The following is a 19,530-nucleotide window of genomic DNA, read 5'->3' as shown; positions in this document are numbered from 1 at the left end:
ATAGTCTACTGGTGATTGAGGGCAAGGGGTTGCTAGACACATGCAAATGCAAAACTGACTCTGTGTTCGTGTTCTGTGGCAAACCAGAAGACTTCTAATTCTCATGCTGCCCCAGGCTGTACCAGCCCAGGCTTCATGTGGGTAATAGCAACAAATATTATTTCTTGGTTGATTTCCCATCCCGGAAATATAGGAACCACAGCTCCTACAATTTTTCTTCACCTAGTTCAGGGAGGACCCAAGAGCATCTTACATGTCATCCCCAACACTGTCTTACATCCTTCTCTGATGACAATTTTGTGGTCTTTCAGTTATGCAGTGACAACCTGTTATTTTAGACTGACCTCTTTTATTTGTTGCTGTTGCTAATGCTGGGGTGTGTGTGTGTGTTTGATGCCTTTCTCTCCCAGACTGCTCCACAACAACTTGGACAAAATAGGAAGGTCAGTGACATCTCCAGCTTTAATTTCTCCATTAATTGACAAGATTATGTTTAAATGAAGTTCGGGCTTCTCAACTCATTTCCCTTTAAAACAAGGCTTCCTAATTTGAGTTTTATGCTCTGCTAAAAGGGTTCATTGATGGGCTCTCAAAGGAGTCTGTTAAGTGCTAAAAGCTGTGTTCAAAACTGTGTGTGCATATGTGTGGGTGTATATATATGGGTGTATATAATATATATAGACTATATATATATATATATATTTCCCCAGTGGCTAAGAGGGTAGAGATTCTGTCTACAGTGCAGGACACCAAGAGAAGGGAATGGCAACCCACTCCAGTATTTTTGCCTGGAGAATTCCATGGACAGAGGAGCCTGGTGGGCTACAGTCCATGGGGTCACAAATAGACACAACTGAGTGGCTAACATATACACACACATTTATGTGTGTGTATTTGTGTGTATAGTGCATTTTTTTCTGGAGAGAAGGCATATTTCATAAGTTTCTAAGACAAAAATGGTTAAAAGCCATTGCCTAAGAATAGGCTCCTTCTGATAAAAATCCTAATAATGATAACAATCTATCATTTATTACCAACTTCTTGTGAGTTAGGCCCTTGTCTACTGTGCTTAGTTGCTCAGTCATATCCGACTCTTTGTGACCCCATGGACTGTAGCCCTCCAGGCTCCTCTGTCCGTGGGAATTCTCCAGGCAAGAATACGGGAGTAGGTTGTCATGCCCTCCTCCAGGGGAATCTTCCCAATCCAGAGATAGAACCCAGGTCTCCTGCACTGCAGGTGGATTCTTTACCGTATGAACCACCAGGGAAGCCCAAGAATACTGGAGTGGGTAGCCTGTCCCTTCTCCAGGGGAACTTCCTGACCCAGAAATTGAACCAGGGTCTCCTGCATTGCAGGCAGATTCTTTACCAGAGCTACCAGGGAAGCCCTGAGTTAAGCCCTTACCAGGTACTTTTTTTTGGTAAAATTCATTTAAGTTTCATAGCAACCCTATTAAACAGACATTTGTGTCCCCAAAGTCACATAGTTTATATGTAATGGAACAGGATTCCAGTCTATGAGGTACAGAGTCTTTCACGTTGTGAATAGAACTCTTTTCTGCTCTTCTGTGACAGCATGACCCGGAGTGCCCTCACTCTAGAACTGAGCTAGAGGAGGATTCGGAGACAGCTCCCATAGGTGGCCTCAGTTTTTTTCCCTTGCCAGCTAGCAATGCTTATTTCTTTCAGCCCCTCCTTTTGTAACTTGTTAACTAGGGTGGTCCCTTCCTCTGAGCATACTTCTCTCATATCCTCTGCAGCCTTAGCTGTATCCTCATCACCTGCACTTCCTCCAAAATTTCTTACCTGCTGTCTTTGCCTCTACCCTCATCCTTCTCCATTTATTATCCATGTGTCAATCAAAATAGTATTTTTAAAATGTAAATCAGATCACTTCACTTCTCTGCTTTGAATTTTTGATGACTGGTAATTATACAATGCGTACAATCAATTTCATATTGTGACTTACAATATACTGCATAATCTGACTCTGCCTACCTCTTTCCTCCAAGTTTTTCTCCTCCCTTTTCTCTCCACCTTTCACACACAAGATTTTTCTTTATTCTCCTTCAGCTTCTGGTTGGAATGTCCTTTTCCTCTATCTTCCAATGGCTGGCCCCAATCAAAGGTCACCTCCTCCAGAAGGTCTTTTGTTCAGTCACCAGGTCTTAATAAGCTCTACTCTGCATTCTAGTCACTTCCAATCAATCATCTCCTTTATTTTCTTTATAGCTCGTTATTAGCCTGTGAAATGATTGACTTGATTTAATTATTTATCCCTTTCATCCTGCAATGTAAGCTTCAGGGAGACTTTCAGTGGCTTTGTCTATGCTGTTCTCTTCTGAATCTTCAGTGCCTGGAGTAGAGTGTGGTGCACAAAGGAGGCTCACTAGTTCAGTTCAGTTCAGTTCAGTTGCTCAGTCATGTCCGACTCTCTGCGACCCCATGAATTGCAGCACGCCAGGCCTCTCTGTCCATCCCCAACTCCCGGAGTCTACCCAAACCCATGTCCATCGAGTCGGTGATGCCATCCAACCATCTCATCCTCTGTCGTCCCCTTATCCTCCTGCCCCCAATCCTACCCAGCATTAGGGTCTTTTCCAATGAGTCAACCCTTCGCATGAGGTGGCCAAAGTATTGGAGTTTCAGCTTCAACATCAGTCCTTCCAATGAACACCCAGGACTGACCTCCTTTAGGATGGACTGGTTGGATCTCCTTGCAGTCCAAGGGACTCTCAAGAGTCTTCTCCAACACCACAATTCAAAAGCATCAATTCTTTGGCGCTCAGCTTTCTTCACCGTCCAACTCTCACATCCATACATGACCACTGGAAAAACCATAGCCTTGACTAGATGGATTTTTGTTGGCAAAGTAATGTCTGTGCTTTTAAATATGCTATCTAGGTTGGCCATAACCTTCCTTCCAAGGAGTAAGCGTCTTTTAATTTCATGGCTGCAATCACCATCTGCAGTGATTTTGGAGCCCCCAAAAATAAAGTGTGACACTGTTTCCACTGTTTCCCCATCTATTTCCCATGAAGTGATGGGACCAGATAGCATGATCTTAGTTTTCTGAAGGTTGAGCTTTAAGTCAACTTTTCCACTCTCCTCTTTCACTTTCATCAAGAGGCTCTTTAGTTCTTCTTCACTTTCTGCCATAAGGGTGGTGTCATCTGCATATCCAAGGTTATTGATATTTCTCCCGGCAATCTTGATTCCAGCTTGTGTTTCTTCCAGCCCAGCGTTTCTCATGATGTACTCTGCATATAAGTTAAATAAGCAGGGTGACAATATACAGCCTTGACATACTCCTTTTCCTATTTGGAACCAGTCTGTTGTTCCATGTCCAGTTCTAACTGTTGCTTCCTGACCTGCATACAGGTTTCTCAAGAGGCAGGTCAGGTGGTCTGGTATTCCCATCTTTTTCAGAATTTTCCACAGTTTATTGTGATCCACACAGTCAAAGGCTTTGGTATACTCAATAAAGCAGAAATAGATGTTTTTTTCTGGAACTCCCTTGCTTTTTCGATGATCCAGCGGATATTGGCAATTTGATTTCTGGTTCCTCTGCCTTTTCTAAAACCAGCTTGAACATCTGGAAGTTCATGGTTCACGTATTGCTGAAGCCTGGCTTGGAGAATTTTGAGCATTACTTTACTAGCATGTGAGATGAGTGCAATTGTGCGGTAGTTTGAGCATTCTTTGGCATTGCCTTTCTTTGGGATTGGAACGAAAACTGACCTTTTCCAGTCCTGTGGCCACTGCTGAGTTTTCCAAATTTGCTGGCATATCGAGTGTAGCACTTTCACAGCATCATCTTTTAGGATTTGAAGTAGCTCAACTGGAATTCCATCACCTCCACTAGTTTTGTTCGTAGTGATGCTTTCTAAGGCCCACTTGACTTCCCATTCCAGGATGTCTGGCTCTAGGTGAGTGATCACACCATCGTGATTATCTGGGTCATGAAGATCTTTTTTGTACAGTTCTTCTGTGTATTCTTGCCACCTCTTCTTAATATCTTCTGCTTCTGTTAGGTCCCTACAATTTCTGTCCTTTATTGAGCCTATCGGTACCAGTCAAATGAATGAAGGAGTTCTCTGCTGTCTGTCTGTGGCCCCTTTTAAGTGCAGTGTTTAGAAATGTAGAGGTGACATCTCATGCTGTCATTGCTTCTGCTGAGATTCCAGAATCCCTGGCTCTGCAGCGTAGACCTCATTGGCTTCCTTTGTTTACTGTTGTTGTCACTGTTGCTGTCGTTCAGGCAGCCAAGGTACATTGCTGACTCATATTGAGCTCCTTAAAATTAGTTTCCTTATTTCTAGACATTTATCTTCATAATCCTCTATTTCTATATTTAGCTCTTTCTTCTAAGCACATTATTTTAATTGATTGACATCATCTTGTTAGATTTGGTTCTGGCGATCCACCTTTTGAAGTCTTTTTGGATCTTGCTTCTCTTTTCCAATTAATTAGGCCATTTTGTCCCCTGCAGACTTGGCTCATGGCATGATGACTTCCCCAACCCTGAGTTTCTTGCTTCTAGCTTGGGCTGATTGTAATTTCAGACACCCTTTGTTTGGTATAGGTTTTGCATCTTGTGAAGCCTGTATGGTTCTATTTGAAAACTCCTGAAGAATGAGATCGAGAGAGTTGTTTCACGTGAATTTTATCTTCTCTCTGGCAGGGAATAGCAGCTCCCCATCAAGGATGGGAGAAAATTGTTTCTAGATTCCACCTTTCCTTCATTTTCTTTTCCAGTTTTATATCATTTTTAGATTGAGAGGGGGAAAAATCATTCCTTCACAAATGAGCTGTAGATAATTGTTCCTTTGGGTGAATTCAGCTTCCTGTATAGGAAGAAGAAATGGCAACCCACTCCAGTATTCTCGCCTGTAGAATCCCATGGACAGAGGAGCCTGGCGGGCTACAGTCCATGGGGTCTCAAAGAGTTGGACATGACTGTGACTGAGCACGGTAGGAAGAAGATTATGTTCTGTGTAAATTTGTGGAGAGATAGCATAATCAAGTGAAAGAATACAAAGCTCATTACATTATGGGTAATATGTGCTTCCAGTTTATTAAATAATATTCAGCATCTATTGTTACTACCTGTCAAACCCTATCTAATGTTTTGTATGTATCAACTCCTTTGCTTTTCTAAACAACTAATAAGGTGATACTGTATCCATCTTATTGATGAGGAAACCCAGATACAGAGAAGGTAAGTAACTTCTACATGCTCCATAGCTACAAAGGCACAATGCTAATATTGGAACACAAGCAGTAGTATTCTGTAAGTCATTTCTTTAACTGCTACCATATGCTATTTGCCAGAATTAATGCTGGGGATTATGCATGCATTATTGCATTTGATCCTTAGTACATCTGTATGATGTAGATGTTATTTTCCCCATTTCACAAGTAAGGGAACAAAATCTTAGGACATTTAAATAGCCTCCAGTCACGAAACTAGTAAATCACAGGAAATGGAATTGGAATCCATTTCTGTCCAAAATCTAGTCTTTCAAACACTAAGGTATAGCACAATGTTGTAAATGTATAATAAATGAATAAATGATACCTGGATAATTACAGTTAAATTACCGGTTTTCATGGGAAAAAGTTATTCATTGAAAGACAGCAGAGCCTGGAGACTAAGATGTACTATGGGTTAATGACAGATAGCTTCCTCTATTGTAGTTGAAAAAAACCAATTCAATAACCAATTGTACGCAAATAACCCTGTTGTTTTGTACAAGAGGGCAAAAAGAAAATCTAGACTAAAACAACAATACACTTGGGACAATTAAATACCAAAAACGTCTTAATCAGAAATTGTTTCTTTCTGTCTTACTTTGTTGAGGAATTTCTCTGCATTTGAAGCCAAGCAGCGTTCATAATCGGACAATTCTAACATCTGTAGTGCATGATAAAAGCAAACTAGAAACGTAATCCCAGGTTGAATAGTGCACTGCAATTTAAAATATTTTATTAAATTGCCATGAAAGAAAGAAAGTGAAGTCGGTCAATTGTGTCCAACTCTTTGTGACCCCATGGACTGTAGCTTACCAGGCTCCTCCGTCCATGGGATTTTCCAGGCAAGAATACTGGAGTGGGTTGCCATTTCCTGCTCCAGGGGGTCCTCCCAACCCAGGGATTGAGCCCAGGTCTCCCGCATTGCAGGCAGATGCTTTACCGTCTGTGCCACCAAAGTAGTTAAGGAAAGTAACAATATAAGACGTGTGTGTGTGTGTGTGTGTGTGCAATGTGTATTTTAATAGAACATTATAGCAAATGCTAAATGTGTAGACTCTATGCTGTCTGAAGAGCTTTGGTGTGTACTTAATATTATTAGGATGTTCCTCAACATTTGTATACTTCGTGTGATTTTAAAATAACTTCTGTAAAGAATTTTTTTCTTCACAGGATAAATTGCTTTATCTTCATCACTCTCCAGTTTGAATGCTTGACATCCAGCTTCTTTCAGTTTGGAAAGTATTTATTGGATAAGAATTAAGACATTGAAATCCTACTGTGTAACAGACTCTGACACACAGTGTCTGTAGCAAGGAGAGATACTGATAAAGTCCCTGCCTATGGAACTTATAGTCCAGTGGGCACTAGTTGTCAGGTTAACACTCTAGTGCAGGACATTAAATGAACCTCTGCATATTTTAGCATGGATTCATCTTGGGGAGCCAATTATTTTAGTTGAGTCTAAGAAAAATAATGTTACAGGTCTAATTATTGGTGTTTTGTGCAATTGTCAATTGAGTTAAAGTGTATTTTATTCATGTACTGTTTTCTAAGGTAAATTATTATTGCTCCTGTCCTTTCTTTCTTTCTCTCCTGCACAGACACACACACACACAAACACACACCATATTCAACTGTGGTTAGTCTCCATTCTGATTTATGCATCTAATACCTATTATTGAGATAAAACAGTGAAAATGACTTAGAAAATAAACCTCCTGATATAACTGTTCTCACCTTCCTCTTCATTCTCTCTTTAGAAATGAATTTGTTTATTTAAATGAAAGAGTCAGTTTATCAGTTAATCTTGTAATTATTTTTGCTTTGATAATTCCTTCCATTGCTGTTCTTCTTCATTAGCATGTGTGGTTGTATTTTCACTTGTAGTCTTTCTTTTTGAAAGTTAATGAGATCTACTAAGACGCATATTGTCCCAGCAATAACCAAATGGCTGGAATGCAGCAGCAGGGGGAAAATTCATTATGGAGGAGAAATTTAAAAGGACGGCTGCTTCTTTAATGCCGTAGCCATTAAGATGGCAGCTTCCTGCCACCACAGTAGCCCGTTTCATTGACTTTCCTCCTTCTCAGCTTCGTGTTGTTTCCTGGTGATGAATTGAGATGTAATTCCCACCTGCTATCAAAAGCATATGTAAGAGTTTTCACATTGTTTGTTTTTCTAATAGTAAAGTACTGCTGCCTAAACAAGAGAGGTTTTTAAAGTTTTAAACCATTTCGTAGATTTTCAAGAGTAAGATTGATTTTATTCAGATGTTCTAGTGGAAAATTTAACAAAACTCATATTGAAATATTGATTTTGTCCTAATGTGCTCATTACGTATTATAAAAAAAGATGGTTAAAAATGCACATTCCTGTTGAAGTTGTTTCATAGAGCCCTTTAAACCAGAAATCAAGGCTCCTATTATTTCTACTTCATTTCTTATAATGGTAAATTCACCATAATAATTTCCCCTTTTAGTGATGTTCTCTTGGAACACATCAGTCCTGTGCTAGAAGTTCTCAGTCTCAAAGAAAAGGCTCTTCTTGATTGTAAAGATGAGAACTTAAGCCTGTTACTGTGTATTTAGAATCCTCTGCTGTGCACTATTGTATTCAGGGGCCAGAGGGGGTTGTTTCCTCCGAAACAATCACCGTAAGTGTGCGTCTCTCTCAATGTGTGGCATTCTCAGCTCATAAATCCCTTGATGTAGAAGTTAACCCACATCCAAGAGAGAAGTAATAAAAGAGAAAAGACAGAGAAGAGAATGTGATTGTTTGGCAGTAACACGCTGACATTGGCTTTATCATTTCCAGATCCCAATCAGTTGTGGATCCTACAGTGCTAAAGCGCATGGATAAAAATGAGGAAGAAAACATGCAACCTTTGCTCTCTCTGGACTGATAACTTCTCTACCCTCTCCATGGATTAGAAACGGAAGGTACATGTTTTCAGCACCAGGGCCAGCGCTGTGGATGGATTATCAGCTGGAAACTTATTTATTCATGTTAATGTAGCATAATATATAATAAGGCATCAGGCTTTCCCATTTGCCTGAACCATGGGTGCCCTGGTCTGGATTTAAAAAAAAGTCAATAATTTATTCTGTAAGTGCCAAGTTCTTTGTAAATACAATGTAATCTTCACGTCAAGTTTATAAATTTTAGTAGTAACTTAAATTGGAAGATTGGCTTTTGAGTCCATGCCAGTGATATGAACTATAACAAGAACAGAAAAGACACATAAACAATCGAAGCTAATTAAATGTAGCCCTGTTTCCTATGAAGCCATATTTCAGCTATCATAGTGATTGTTTCATTGTTTTCCTCTGAAACTCTGTCATACTCAAATGTACGTTTAATGGGCACAGGAAGCTAAATGATTCTAGGAAATTATTATGATAAATGTATTTCCTGTCTAGTGATTTTCAATTCACAGAAAATGTACCCTAGTGACTATCACTGGCTTTGAATCTGGGAGGCAAGAAATGGCAAATAACCTGGTAAACTCAGCACTTGAACTCTTCTATGTTGTTAAGTTCCTGGAGTCTTGTGAACAAATATGTTCCCCAAAATAAGATGTGGAATTCTGAAAGAGAGTGGATTCTTTATAAACTGCTGTCTTCACAATGTGTCCTTTACTCAAGATCCCATTATATGCTTGTCTGATGTACTTTAAGAACTTTTTCCCAAAAAACTCTTTGACTAAGAGAAAGAGAACTGATACATGAGTAGTGTTTGACAGCTAATTTTGAACATAAAAGTTGCCAAGTACTGATAAGGGGCTAATTTTTCTTGTGACTGGTTGAAAAAAATATATATATATTCACACACACACACATATATATTTTTACTGAGCTTTGGTAAATCTGTGATGTGACAGGCTGATAAAATAAATCATGCATATTCAATGGTCTTAGAGATGTTATAGATTATTGTCTGAGATGTTAACTCTGGAAAACCACTTCCTCTAAAGTTAATGAAAATGAGATATTGTGAAACAGACTTTCTGTGAATTTATTTAAGGAAATTCAATTTAATTTGTAATGCAATCTTGTATCTGTGCCATTTCAGTGAAATATATTTTTTTCTTCAAAAAGAAACAACAGGTCTCAACATAGCATACGCAGTATCAGGTGACAGAGAATAATATTGTTTTTCTCAAATTCAGGTTAATTATCCTAATGATCCTGAAAGTACACATTTTCTTCTCATAAAAGATTTTAAGAACATATTGCATCTAGGAGACATAATGAAAGCTTCTGAGGGCATCTGAGAGTCTATGTTATAGTTTAAATCTAGATTTGGAATCCTTATGTTAAAATTTTCTTTTCACAAAAATTTTGCAAGGATAGCACATTTAAAAAATTTAACTTTAAATTTCAAATTCTAGTGTGAAAAAGCAAGATTCTTACCACCTTTTCAGAGTGGTAATTTTTGAAACTGAGACTTTACCATTAAAATATTGTCTTGAAAGAAAAATATCTCAAGGAACTTTTGGAAACCAATAGAAATAAAGGCATGTAGCAGCCTTTATCGGAGAAGGCAATGGCACCCCACTCCAGTACTCTTGCCTGGAAAATCCCATGGATGGAGGGGCCTGGTAGGCCACAGTCCGTGGGGTCGCTAAGAGTTGGACACGACTGAGCGACTTCACTTTCACTTTTCCCTTTCATGCACTGGAGAAGGAAATGGCAACCCACTCCAGTATTCTTGCCTGGAGAATCCCAGGGACGGCGGAGCCTGGTGGGCTGCCGTCTATGGGGTCAGACAGAGTCGGACACGACTGAAGCGACTTAGCAGCAGCAGCAGCAGCCTTTATATACTTTTTAGCCAAAAGCTTTAAAAAGTCCAGTTATAATCCTGCAGCCCAGAATCTTAAAATTAATATCAGTTCATTATTATGCCGTGTCACCAATGAACTGTCTAGTATTTGTAAAAATACATAAATTCACATAGATATTATGAATGAAAGATACCTTTAAAATGCCAACCTCCAATCGAGTGCAGAAGAATAATGACTGTCAGGTACTCTGCTCTACCCATAAATGTTATAGAGATTGGAATGCACTGGAAGAAAAAGCCACAGTAACTCTAATCTTTCTAAGAACCCTGACCAAAGGTGTTCTTATGTTTTTTTCCTACTTGACGTAGTACATTTTTTAGCTTTGGGCTCTATATACTGTACAAGCAAGTGTTAGACGGTATGATGCATTGGAATAAAATAGAAACAAACTAAGTTCAGAAAGCCAGTCAACTTTTCATTTTCATGAGTTTCTTTGATACGCACCATTTATTGCCAAATTCAGAATTCTACCAGCTTCAGATGTCAATCAGCATAGTCAGCTTTTTCCCCCTGTCATATGCTAGTGTCATATGTAAAAATAACTTGGAAGGCATATTTTATATGTATACCTACCCACTTGTAAGTATCATTCACACTCTCTCACTACCCAGCATTTGGAACCTGCACTGGCATTGCTGCTCGATTCTCTCCTTAAAATGAGCAACTGAGAGTTGTCTGGGTTGTGTAAAATATTTTTAAATGCCTGAACAAATGACAACAATGTTGTGTTTGAAATCGCTGTACCTAGTTCAGTCTGCCTATGATATCTTCACCCTGAAAAAAACTTTCAGTAACCTTTTAAAGTTGCTTATAGAACATTTGATCAATTTTATGAATTTTCCCTTCAGCACTAGCTAACTGACACCATTTAGGAGTTTTCTTTTTTCTCATATGATTTTCTGTGTTATGTGGTTATGTATACTGTTACATAACTTACTAAATAAGCACCCTTATAGTCTTTCGATTTACTTGAGATAGTACATCCCCACTCTTGGTGATGGACAGCGAGGCCTGGCGTGCTGTGATTCATGGGGTCACAAAGAGTCGGACACGACTGAGTGTCTGAACTGAACTGAACTGATCTCATACATAGACACAAACACTACAGTTTGCCCTAATGATTTGCCTCTCTATTTTGACAGCTGTGCTTTTCCTTTTCAGTTATTTTGTTACTTAAAATCTGTAGACATCAAAGAATCATCGCATTTGATTTGGGATAGGCCAGTATTTCATTTATTCCCCTCACTCAGACTTCCCTACCTTCTACATCTCGTATTATTTCTTTTCTCCAATTTTTCAGGGGCAGCTGCTTCTAAAGCTGGTTAAAAATAAGTAGCTTCCTTATGTTTTCAGTGATATTTGCACACATTTTTGACTGATATTTTTAAAGGAAGAGATTATCATAAAAATACCCTCTAAGAAATATGAAGTGCCTCTTTTAAAATGGAATAAAACAGTGATACTAATATATGGATTCTATTTGCTCTCTCTTCCAAAAAGTAAATATATGCATCTCTATTATAAGGGTGAAATACAGATATCATTTGAAGAAAGATATTTGAGGTCTTGCTTTGAGCTTTCTTGTATAGTATTAAGTCTTTATTGTGTAAGTTCAATATAGTAACTTGAAAACATTATTGACAAAAATACAGTATTAAATTGAGTTTTGCAAGCAAGTTTTTGAAATGGACATGCATGATTACTTTTATTTCAATAATGATTTGTGTAGGTGTGAGCAGGGACATTCCTTAAGTGTTTCCATGTAAAACCCTTGTTTACTTTACAATACTGGAAATTCATACAATCGTAAGTGGGAAAGCCAAGCAGCTGGGTTCTCTTTAATATTAACTAGGTCACATTGTTAAATTAAACATTTGAAGTTTCTGTAATATTCCTGAGGAAACAGAGGCCCTCTAAGGCATCCAGAAAATGCAGAGTTGTTTTAGACATCAAGAAATATGTCTACAACTTGTCACGAAAAGAAACTTCGAGCCGTGGCAGTGTGCTTTAGGAACAGACTTCCTTTTCTTCTACAAATAACACAAAAGCATATGGACATACCTTTACAGAAGTTCTATCAAGAAAACCTGCTGAAAGGTTGTATGGTCCTCTGTTGTTTTATTTAAGTGTCTAGCTGGTTTGGTTGGTTAATAATATCTCTTTGGCTTCTTATTTGGTATGTATTTATTAATAATTACTTGAAACATTGACTTCAGTTATGAGGATATTTCAGAATGATTTTCAACACACAAAATAAATGGAGCAGAGCTCTGGTACAATGTGTGAACGTTCAGATTTGATATTTATATTTTTTGCATCAATCAGCTAATAGGCAAATGTTCCATTTTATATGTGCTATATGGATATTATAGATATATGGTCTAAGAAACAGTGATACATTTTAAACTTATGAGGCTATTAGACTGTGTAAGAATCAGAAGATTATCTAAAATATATTAGAACAAACAGGGAGGATTGGCTAGGTGGGTAGCAGGTGAAATTATCTTTAGCAGTGAAAAGGACATGTTATTTTTTTTTTCAGTTTTTGTTTTAGTTGAGAAAACTGCTTTCTAATATGTTATTAGAACTAGTTAACAGTGTTACCAGTATTCTTGCCTGGAAAATTCCACAAACAGAGGAGCCTGGTGGAGTATAGTCCATGAGGTCGCAAAGAGTCAGACATGACCCAGCACACACGCACATATCCAGCACTATTAGTATTTGAAAGGGAGAAAATAATCAATACAAAACAAGGCTTAGGTTTGAAACATTATTATATCTCAACTTAAAGAATATAAATTTTTTCATGAATTGAAGTTTTTATTTTGTAAATATCTATAGGTTAGCCCCACACATGGACATAATACTGTGGAATCTATTCTGTGCTGTGTAGAAATTTATTCCCCTGTACCATAGGAAAAAAATATAAAATAACAATTCAGTGGACTGGAACACCCAAGTTGTACTATTTTTTTAAAGGAGTGCAAATGGTACTGTTGAAATAAAAAGATATATTTAGAAACCAAATAAGTATAGGTATTAAATACAGTAAATGCACTTTTATAATAAATAGTGGACATTGTTACATTTAGACGGTGTTTGGTCAGTATTTGACTTAGTTTCAAGTTTCATGCATATATTTTTGTCCTTAATGATACTGATGCATTTGTTCTGTCAAAATTAGTTTTTGTGGTGAGTGATAGGGGCCTAGATGAGAATCAAAATAAATGTTAACAAAACAATTAAGAATGAACAAATCCTAAACTGTATTAAAAAATTGCAACGGATTATAATTGGTTTACATATAACAAAGTTTCAAAGCTTTGTCTTGTTTCTAATTCTGTTTTTCAGTTTTCATATTTCTGTAAAAGATAAATGAAACTTCCCAATCTAAGTAGTTTTTGTTTTCAAAACTGTCCAGATTAAATGAGAAGAACACTAAACATACTCTTTACTATTTGGCTCAACTACCTTTGACCTTTTGAGTGAGTTGTTTATTATAATACAATATTATAAATGATATAATTCTGAATAAATATACATTTATGCTTTTTAAAAAGCCTTTATTTTCCGTATGGTAAATGTTGAATTTTGTAGTGTGGATCTGTTGCATCTGTGAAATGGAGATTTCTAAAGTGACATCTGAAAATGGACAACAGTAATTTCATTTTGAGAGAAATTGTAGTTAGCCATTTTGGTTAGGACACCTGAAATTTTCTGATACTTGTATGTTTGGAGTTAAAGGGAAAAACACAATTTCATCAAAATTACATTTTCAGTATGTTGTAACTTCTAGACAAGCCTTCAAAGGAGAGCTTGAATGAAGAAAGTTGACTTTTAAGTCTCATGGAGCAGTGGGAATGATCAATAAGTAAAATAGCATTTTCATGCAAAGTTATTGGATTAAACAAGAAACTAATTATAAAAACATTGATTTAAATTAATCCTATAAAAATAATTCTGGTTCAAAATATTAAGTAAAATAAAATTTTCAGTTTAACTTGAAAAAAATGCCTACTCAATAAATACACAGTTGTATCTTCTGTGAGTTTCCTCGTTTATCCTATCTGTGGATGAAAAATCATCTAATGAGTGAAAGAGACATCTGGAATCCTTTATAACTGATGTATGACTTTAGCTCAGATGCAGATGATTTTCCTGTGCACAGCTTTTGAGATTGTCATGTCTCTTAGAGTTGCCTCTTTCCCCAGCTCTGTCAGGAGAAGCCCAAGTTTTCTAGGAGCTACTGGAGAAGCATTCTGAGTGGGAATAAACCCAGGCAACCAGAGAATACTCAAAAAGCCAGAGATACAGTCTGTACTTCTTGTCGCTTAAAAATACATTAAACTGTAGCATTAATTCTAAATATAGAAGATGATTTCAAAATGTCAAGGGTTTCTGATATCAAGAGTTAAATATCAAGAAAAGAGGCCCTGGGGACATGATGGGCGGGGCGGTGATGTGTTGTCTGTTCCCTTATCTCTGAGTAATCACTTTTCTCTGAAGATAAGATATGCCCTTATTCCCCTTTAGCTTCCCCAGGGGCTCAGCCTTCAAGAAGCCACCTGCAATGTAGGAGCTGCAGGAGACGCAGGTTCAATCCCAGGGTAGGAAAAACCCCCTGGAGGAGGCAATGGCAACCCACTTCAGTATTCTTGCCAGGAGAATTCCATGGACAGAGGAGCCTGGTGGGCTATAGTCCATAGGACATGACTCGGTCGACTTAGCACACACAGATGCTCTTATTCCCATTTTTTTAACTGGAAACATAAAAGTATCCACTGGAAACTGTATATGCTTTGTAATCTTTTAGGGAAAAACAAACGCTGTGTTATACACATATAAACACAATTGACTCAGTTGCATAGGACTGAAATATTTGCATGCTGATTTATAAGTCCTAACAATTTTAAAATACGTACAATAAGACTTTATTGCTAGAAAATTATTAAATGTTCTTTGTATCTGGTATTCATGGAGAAGACTGGTAATATCCTTTCTGTTGAATCCATATATCTAAACATTTCATTTGGATGTTTAACGGACATATCACATTTAACAGTGACGAAACTAAATTTCTTTATCCTGAACCTGCTTCCTCTCTATAACCTTCCCATCTCACTAAGTCAGTCCTAACCTTCCAGTTTCTAGGGCTTAAAATTTTATAGTCATCCTCTCTCTCTATTTTTTTTTAACCTCAGAACCACATCCATTCTGCTAGCTCATAGTTCCCACACTTGGACCACTTCTCTGAACCTCATCATCAGTACCTTGCTCTAAGACCTTACTTTCTACCTGGAATAATAATGTGAAAACTAGTCCCCTTGCTTCTGCTCTTGCCCTCTAGAGGTCAATTTATAACACATTGGCAAGGACGAGCTCAGGTGATTTCATTCTTCTGAAAACCCTCTGCAAGAGTAAAAACCAGAGTCCTTACATTGATGTTTGAGGATTGATAGAAAGTTTGTAAGCACCAGTATAGCAGAAGAACATATTTTCTGATTGGGCTGGCATCATTACCTGCATGATGCCAACATAATTGTTAAGTAATTTCTTGCTTCTGAAGTCTTAGACACTGTACTCTTTCACCCCTGACCTTGATTTTTCTTAGGTCATCTCTTAAACTTTCATCTACTCTTTATTATCTTCCTGTCATCCTTGCGATTCTAGGAACTTGTCAAGCATTCCTCCACCTCAAAATTTTCACTCTCTGTTGCTTCTGCCTCTTTCCACCAGATATCCCCGTAACTTTTTCCCTCGTCTCCTTAAGATCTTTGCTCAAATGTCACCTTCTTAGAACTCTCCGGATTTCCCTGCTTAAAACTACATGGCCCTTTGGTTCTTCACATTTTTTTTCTGCTCTATTTCTTCTCCATAGCTTTTATCACCTCCTAATACACCATAAAGCTTATTTATTTTGGTCACTTTACATTTTCCTCTAACAGAATATCAACTTTACACAGGCAGGGATTTTTGTCTGTCTTGTTTACCATTGCATTACCAGTCCTTGAATAGTGCCTGGAATTTAGTAGCAAATCCAAGAAGACTGCATGAATATCTTAAGTTGTTTCAGCAAATTATATATTAGCTGGTAGTATAAATTTGAGACGGGCTCTTTTTTTGTTGTTGACAAGAATTTTTTTTAAAAAATTCATCATCAAAGTGAGAATTTCACCTCTCTGATGATGGTGGAATCATGAGCCAAGAATTACTTCCCCATTCTCCCAAATCTGGTTTCTACCCCAGGGCCTAAGTTTTACATCAGTGTTTGAGCTTTATCTTTGGAAGTCACTCTAAGATCATTAAATGTTGTGTCTATATATTCATGGCTTATATTTACGCCTAGAGAGACTACAAGATACATCAGATGAAAAGTCATTTTGAACTCAAAACCATAGCAAATTGTTCTTAATTGATTATCCTAGTTAATTCCAATTTTTAAAAATTGAAAAATGTTCAGTATGGAAGACAGATTAAGAGAATATGTGTATATACTTACTTGTATGCGTATATACTTTCTAGTAATAGAAAGGAAAAGAGGAGAAGGAAAGAAATAGATTATGATCATCTTTCCTCTGAAACAATTATTAAGATAAATGAGGAAATTCTTTTATGTTTCTAAGATCTTCTTGTTATCTAGAAATCTATATATTACAACCCCTTAGTCTATGAACCCTCTTAACAGAAGTCTTATCTCACTTGGGTTTTATATTTGATATCTTTTCATATTTTTCATTATCCTGACACCACATGACAGGAATTGATCAAACATATGTTCTAACTGCATTTCCAACTTTCTCCCTTCACTTCTGTATTTCACTTGCAGATACTGTTTTCTGACTTTACAATCACATTTTTGGCCCTTAACAACTCCCCCTCCTTTTTTTTTTTACTATTTTGATAGATATCCTCATAATTTTACTAAACAGATATCTTAGATATTGGTTCTTGGTATGACAAGTTTTGATTTTTATCCTTTGCAGTTTATCTTTTTATTCTTATTAAATCGATGCTATTCCTTTCCTTCCACTACACCTTTTCCAATATTACAATAGTTCAATCCTCCAGGTTTATAGTTTTCTACTAGGACTTCTGTTAAGAAGACACTGAAAATAAAGGGTTGGTAAGTGGTATTGAAGAATGAACTAGAACTTGAAAAATATAGGTATTTGAAAGTGTTTTCAGAAGACAACGAGTCTTTAGTGACTTTTTGGTGGATATTGTAAGCGCTGATACTCAGTGTTGATCATATTTATTGTCAATTACTTAAAAATATGACATTCAGAGTTAATGGATAGTTTGGAAAATCTTCTATAGAGAAGAGACTAAATGGCTCCTGCTCAGAAACAAGGCAGGATTTTCTTGTGTTTAGATCCTTGAGAGTCTGTGCAGTGGAAGCCATTTGCCTCTGTGGCATCCTTTCCTGTCAGTCTTCAAGAATGTGTTTAGTTCCACTTCAGAAATAAAGAGTTCAAGCTCAATACACACAGAATATGAAAGATACTATAAGTTGTGTTGTCTTTTTTATTTTCTTCATGAATTATTTTTATGATTTAATTCTAACAACATATTCTTTGATAAATGTATTAATTACATTCACTGTTTAATGCACCTAGAAATTTTACAAAATAGGTCACTTTTTATTATATTCTTAAGCCCATAGTATCAATGTTTCATTTAATGTCTAGATTATTTCATGCCTTTGTTGATTTCTGAGGACAAATGGACTTCTGTTAAATAAAATGTCATTAAATGAAATTTCATATTCTGAAATGTGAATGTGCATATATGCCCTTTCAATCTTTTCATCATAAACTAAATTTCTATAAATTTAGAAGACACATCATATCAAAAAGCTATGAATACATTTGTCATTAAAACATGGAGACATATGAAGCTGGTGTTAGTATTTGAAAGTATAAAATACTTTTAAGAAGACTTTAAACGTGTGGGCATATATATTGTAATGTTATTTTGAATTTATTGCTGACTCAATCAAATACATTTTATGTGATTGTTATAAACAACAAGTCACTAGAAAGAACTTAGTGACTTCTGGAATGACAGAGTATCTCCAAGCCAGTGTTAGTTATAAAGTCCTCCCCTGAAGCAGTGGAATGGACTGGAGGGTGATTTCAGTTTGTTTCATTTTTAACATTAATGAACATTTATTGAGCACTTATTCTGTCCCAGGTACTGTCCTAGGCTCCAGAGGTGCAGGAGCAAACAAAACCAAGCCTGTGTCCTTATGCAAGTGTCCTTCTAGGGGAGAAGACATACAAAAAGCAGATAAGCAAAATTATATACTGTCAGTTAGTAGTGTGAGTACAATGAAGACTTATTAGTTTAATTTGTGTCACCTCTGGCACTCTGGGCTTCCCTGGAGACTCAGATGGTAAAGACTCTGCCGAGGTGCGGGAGACTCGGGTTTGGTCTCTGGGTCAGGAAGATCCCCTGGAGAAGGGAAAGGTTACCCACTCCAGTATTGTTGCCTGGAGAATCCCATAGACAGAGGAGCCTGGCGGGCTACAGTCTACCGGATCACAAAGAGTCAGACACGACTGAGCAACTGACACTTTCTGGCACTCTGTTTCATCAGCTACGATGTAGGACAATACTTGTACCAAAAACATGAGCTGGATCTTATTATATATCCTCTTGTTAATCTGGCCCCTTACTTTTCATGGAAAAATACAATATAATCTTTCTACATCCATGCTATTTGGGGATGGCAATCAGGATTCTTCAGTTCCTTCTTTTCTGCTCGGCACTGGAGGTAGTTGCCAGGATTGCACATGCTCCCAGAAAATGCTTCTTGCAACCTGCCTTTTAGGATCATCCAGCGGTGCCTGCTCCTCCTCAGTTTTGTCTCTTTTAAGGGAAATTCCATACTGCTTTAATTTATTATGAGTGAAAAATAAGCATGAATTTTCATCAGAAAAGAAGACTAAAGAACCAAAGATAAATGAGTCCTGATAGACTGAACAATTTAATTTTTCCATTTAATAGGTTACTTTCCCTTATCCACAGGGAGAACCACAGGTCTATGGTTTTCCTGGATGGGTTTGGGTGTATTTCTTCTATGTACCACAGTTAAAGGGAGCTCTGATTGTCCATCCAGAGGTGTTAATTTAGGTAGTATGAAAAGGATTACTTCCTCTTGGTATGTGAAACTTAGTGAGTTTTGTTTTTTTATAAATGGGTCATATTATAAAATACTCAGAGAATCTTGTCATGGGAAAGTCTGAAAGTTTGGACAGAGTACAGGATACCGTGAATATTGATTATAGCTCATCTAGGAGGAGCTGTGAGCAAATAAAAGTTTCTCTTATGAAACAGATAAAAAAAAAAACAGCAAATGACTTCCATCTTAGGAAAACAAGGAGCATCTCTATTTCTGTTCACACAGACAAATCACTAAATAAAAGTAT

The 19,530-nt window shown here is 37.1% G+C and overlaps 1 protein-coding gene across 2 annotated transcripts in view; it reads left to right on the top strand.

The window, feature by feature from the left end:
- Positions 1-19,530, top strand: part of CLVS2 (clavesin 2) — a 181,533-nt gene that overhangs the window by 127,019 nt on the left and 34,984 nt on the right. Inside the window, exons 8-10 of one of the 2 annotated variants that reach the window (XR_014065601.1) lie at positions 4,844-4,974; positions 7,347-7,407; positions 8,071-8,195. Coding sequence is in view for 1 of the 2 variants with exons in the window: in XM_081530543.1 (XP_081386669.1) it covers positions 8,071-8,158 (88 nt within the window). In the remaining variant the exon portion in view is untranslated. Of the gene's footprint in view, positions 1-4,843; positions 4,975-7,346; positions 7,408-8,070; positions 8,361-19,530 lie in introns of those variants that run through there. The other variant, XM_081530543.1, reaches the window with a different exon arrangement.

This window comes from Giraffa tippelskirchi, chromosome 9 (assembly GCF_054371585.1).
Source record: "Giraffa tippelskirchi isolate mGirTip1 chromosome 9, T2T-mGirTip1v1.2.pri, whole genome shotgun sequence".
Classification (NCBI taxonomy): domain Eukaryota; kingdom Metazoa; phylum Chordata; class Mammalia; order Artiodactyla; family Giraffidae; genus Giraffa; species Giraffa tippelskirchi.
Note: the sequence above shows the minus strand (reverse complement) of the source record. Positions and strands in the feature narration are given on the sequence as shown.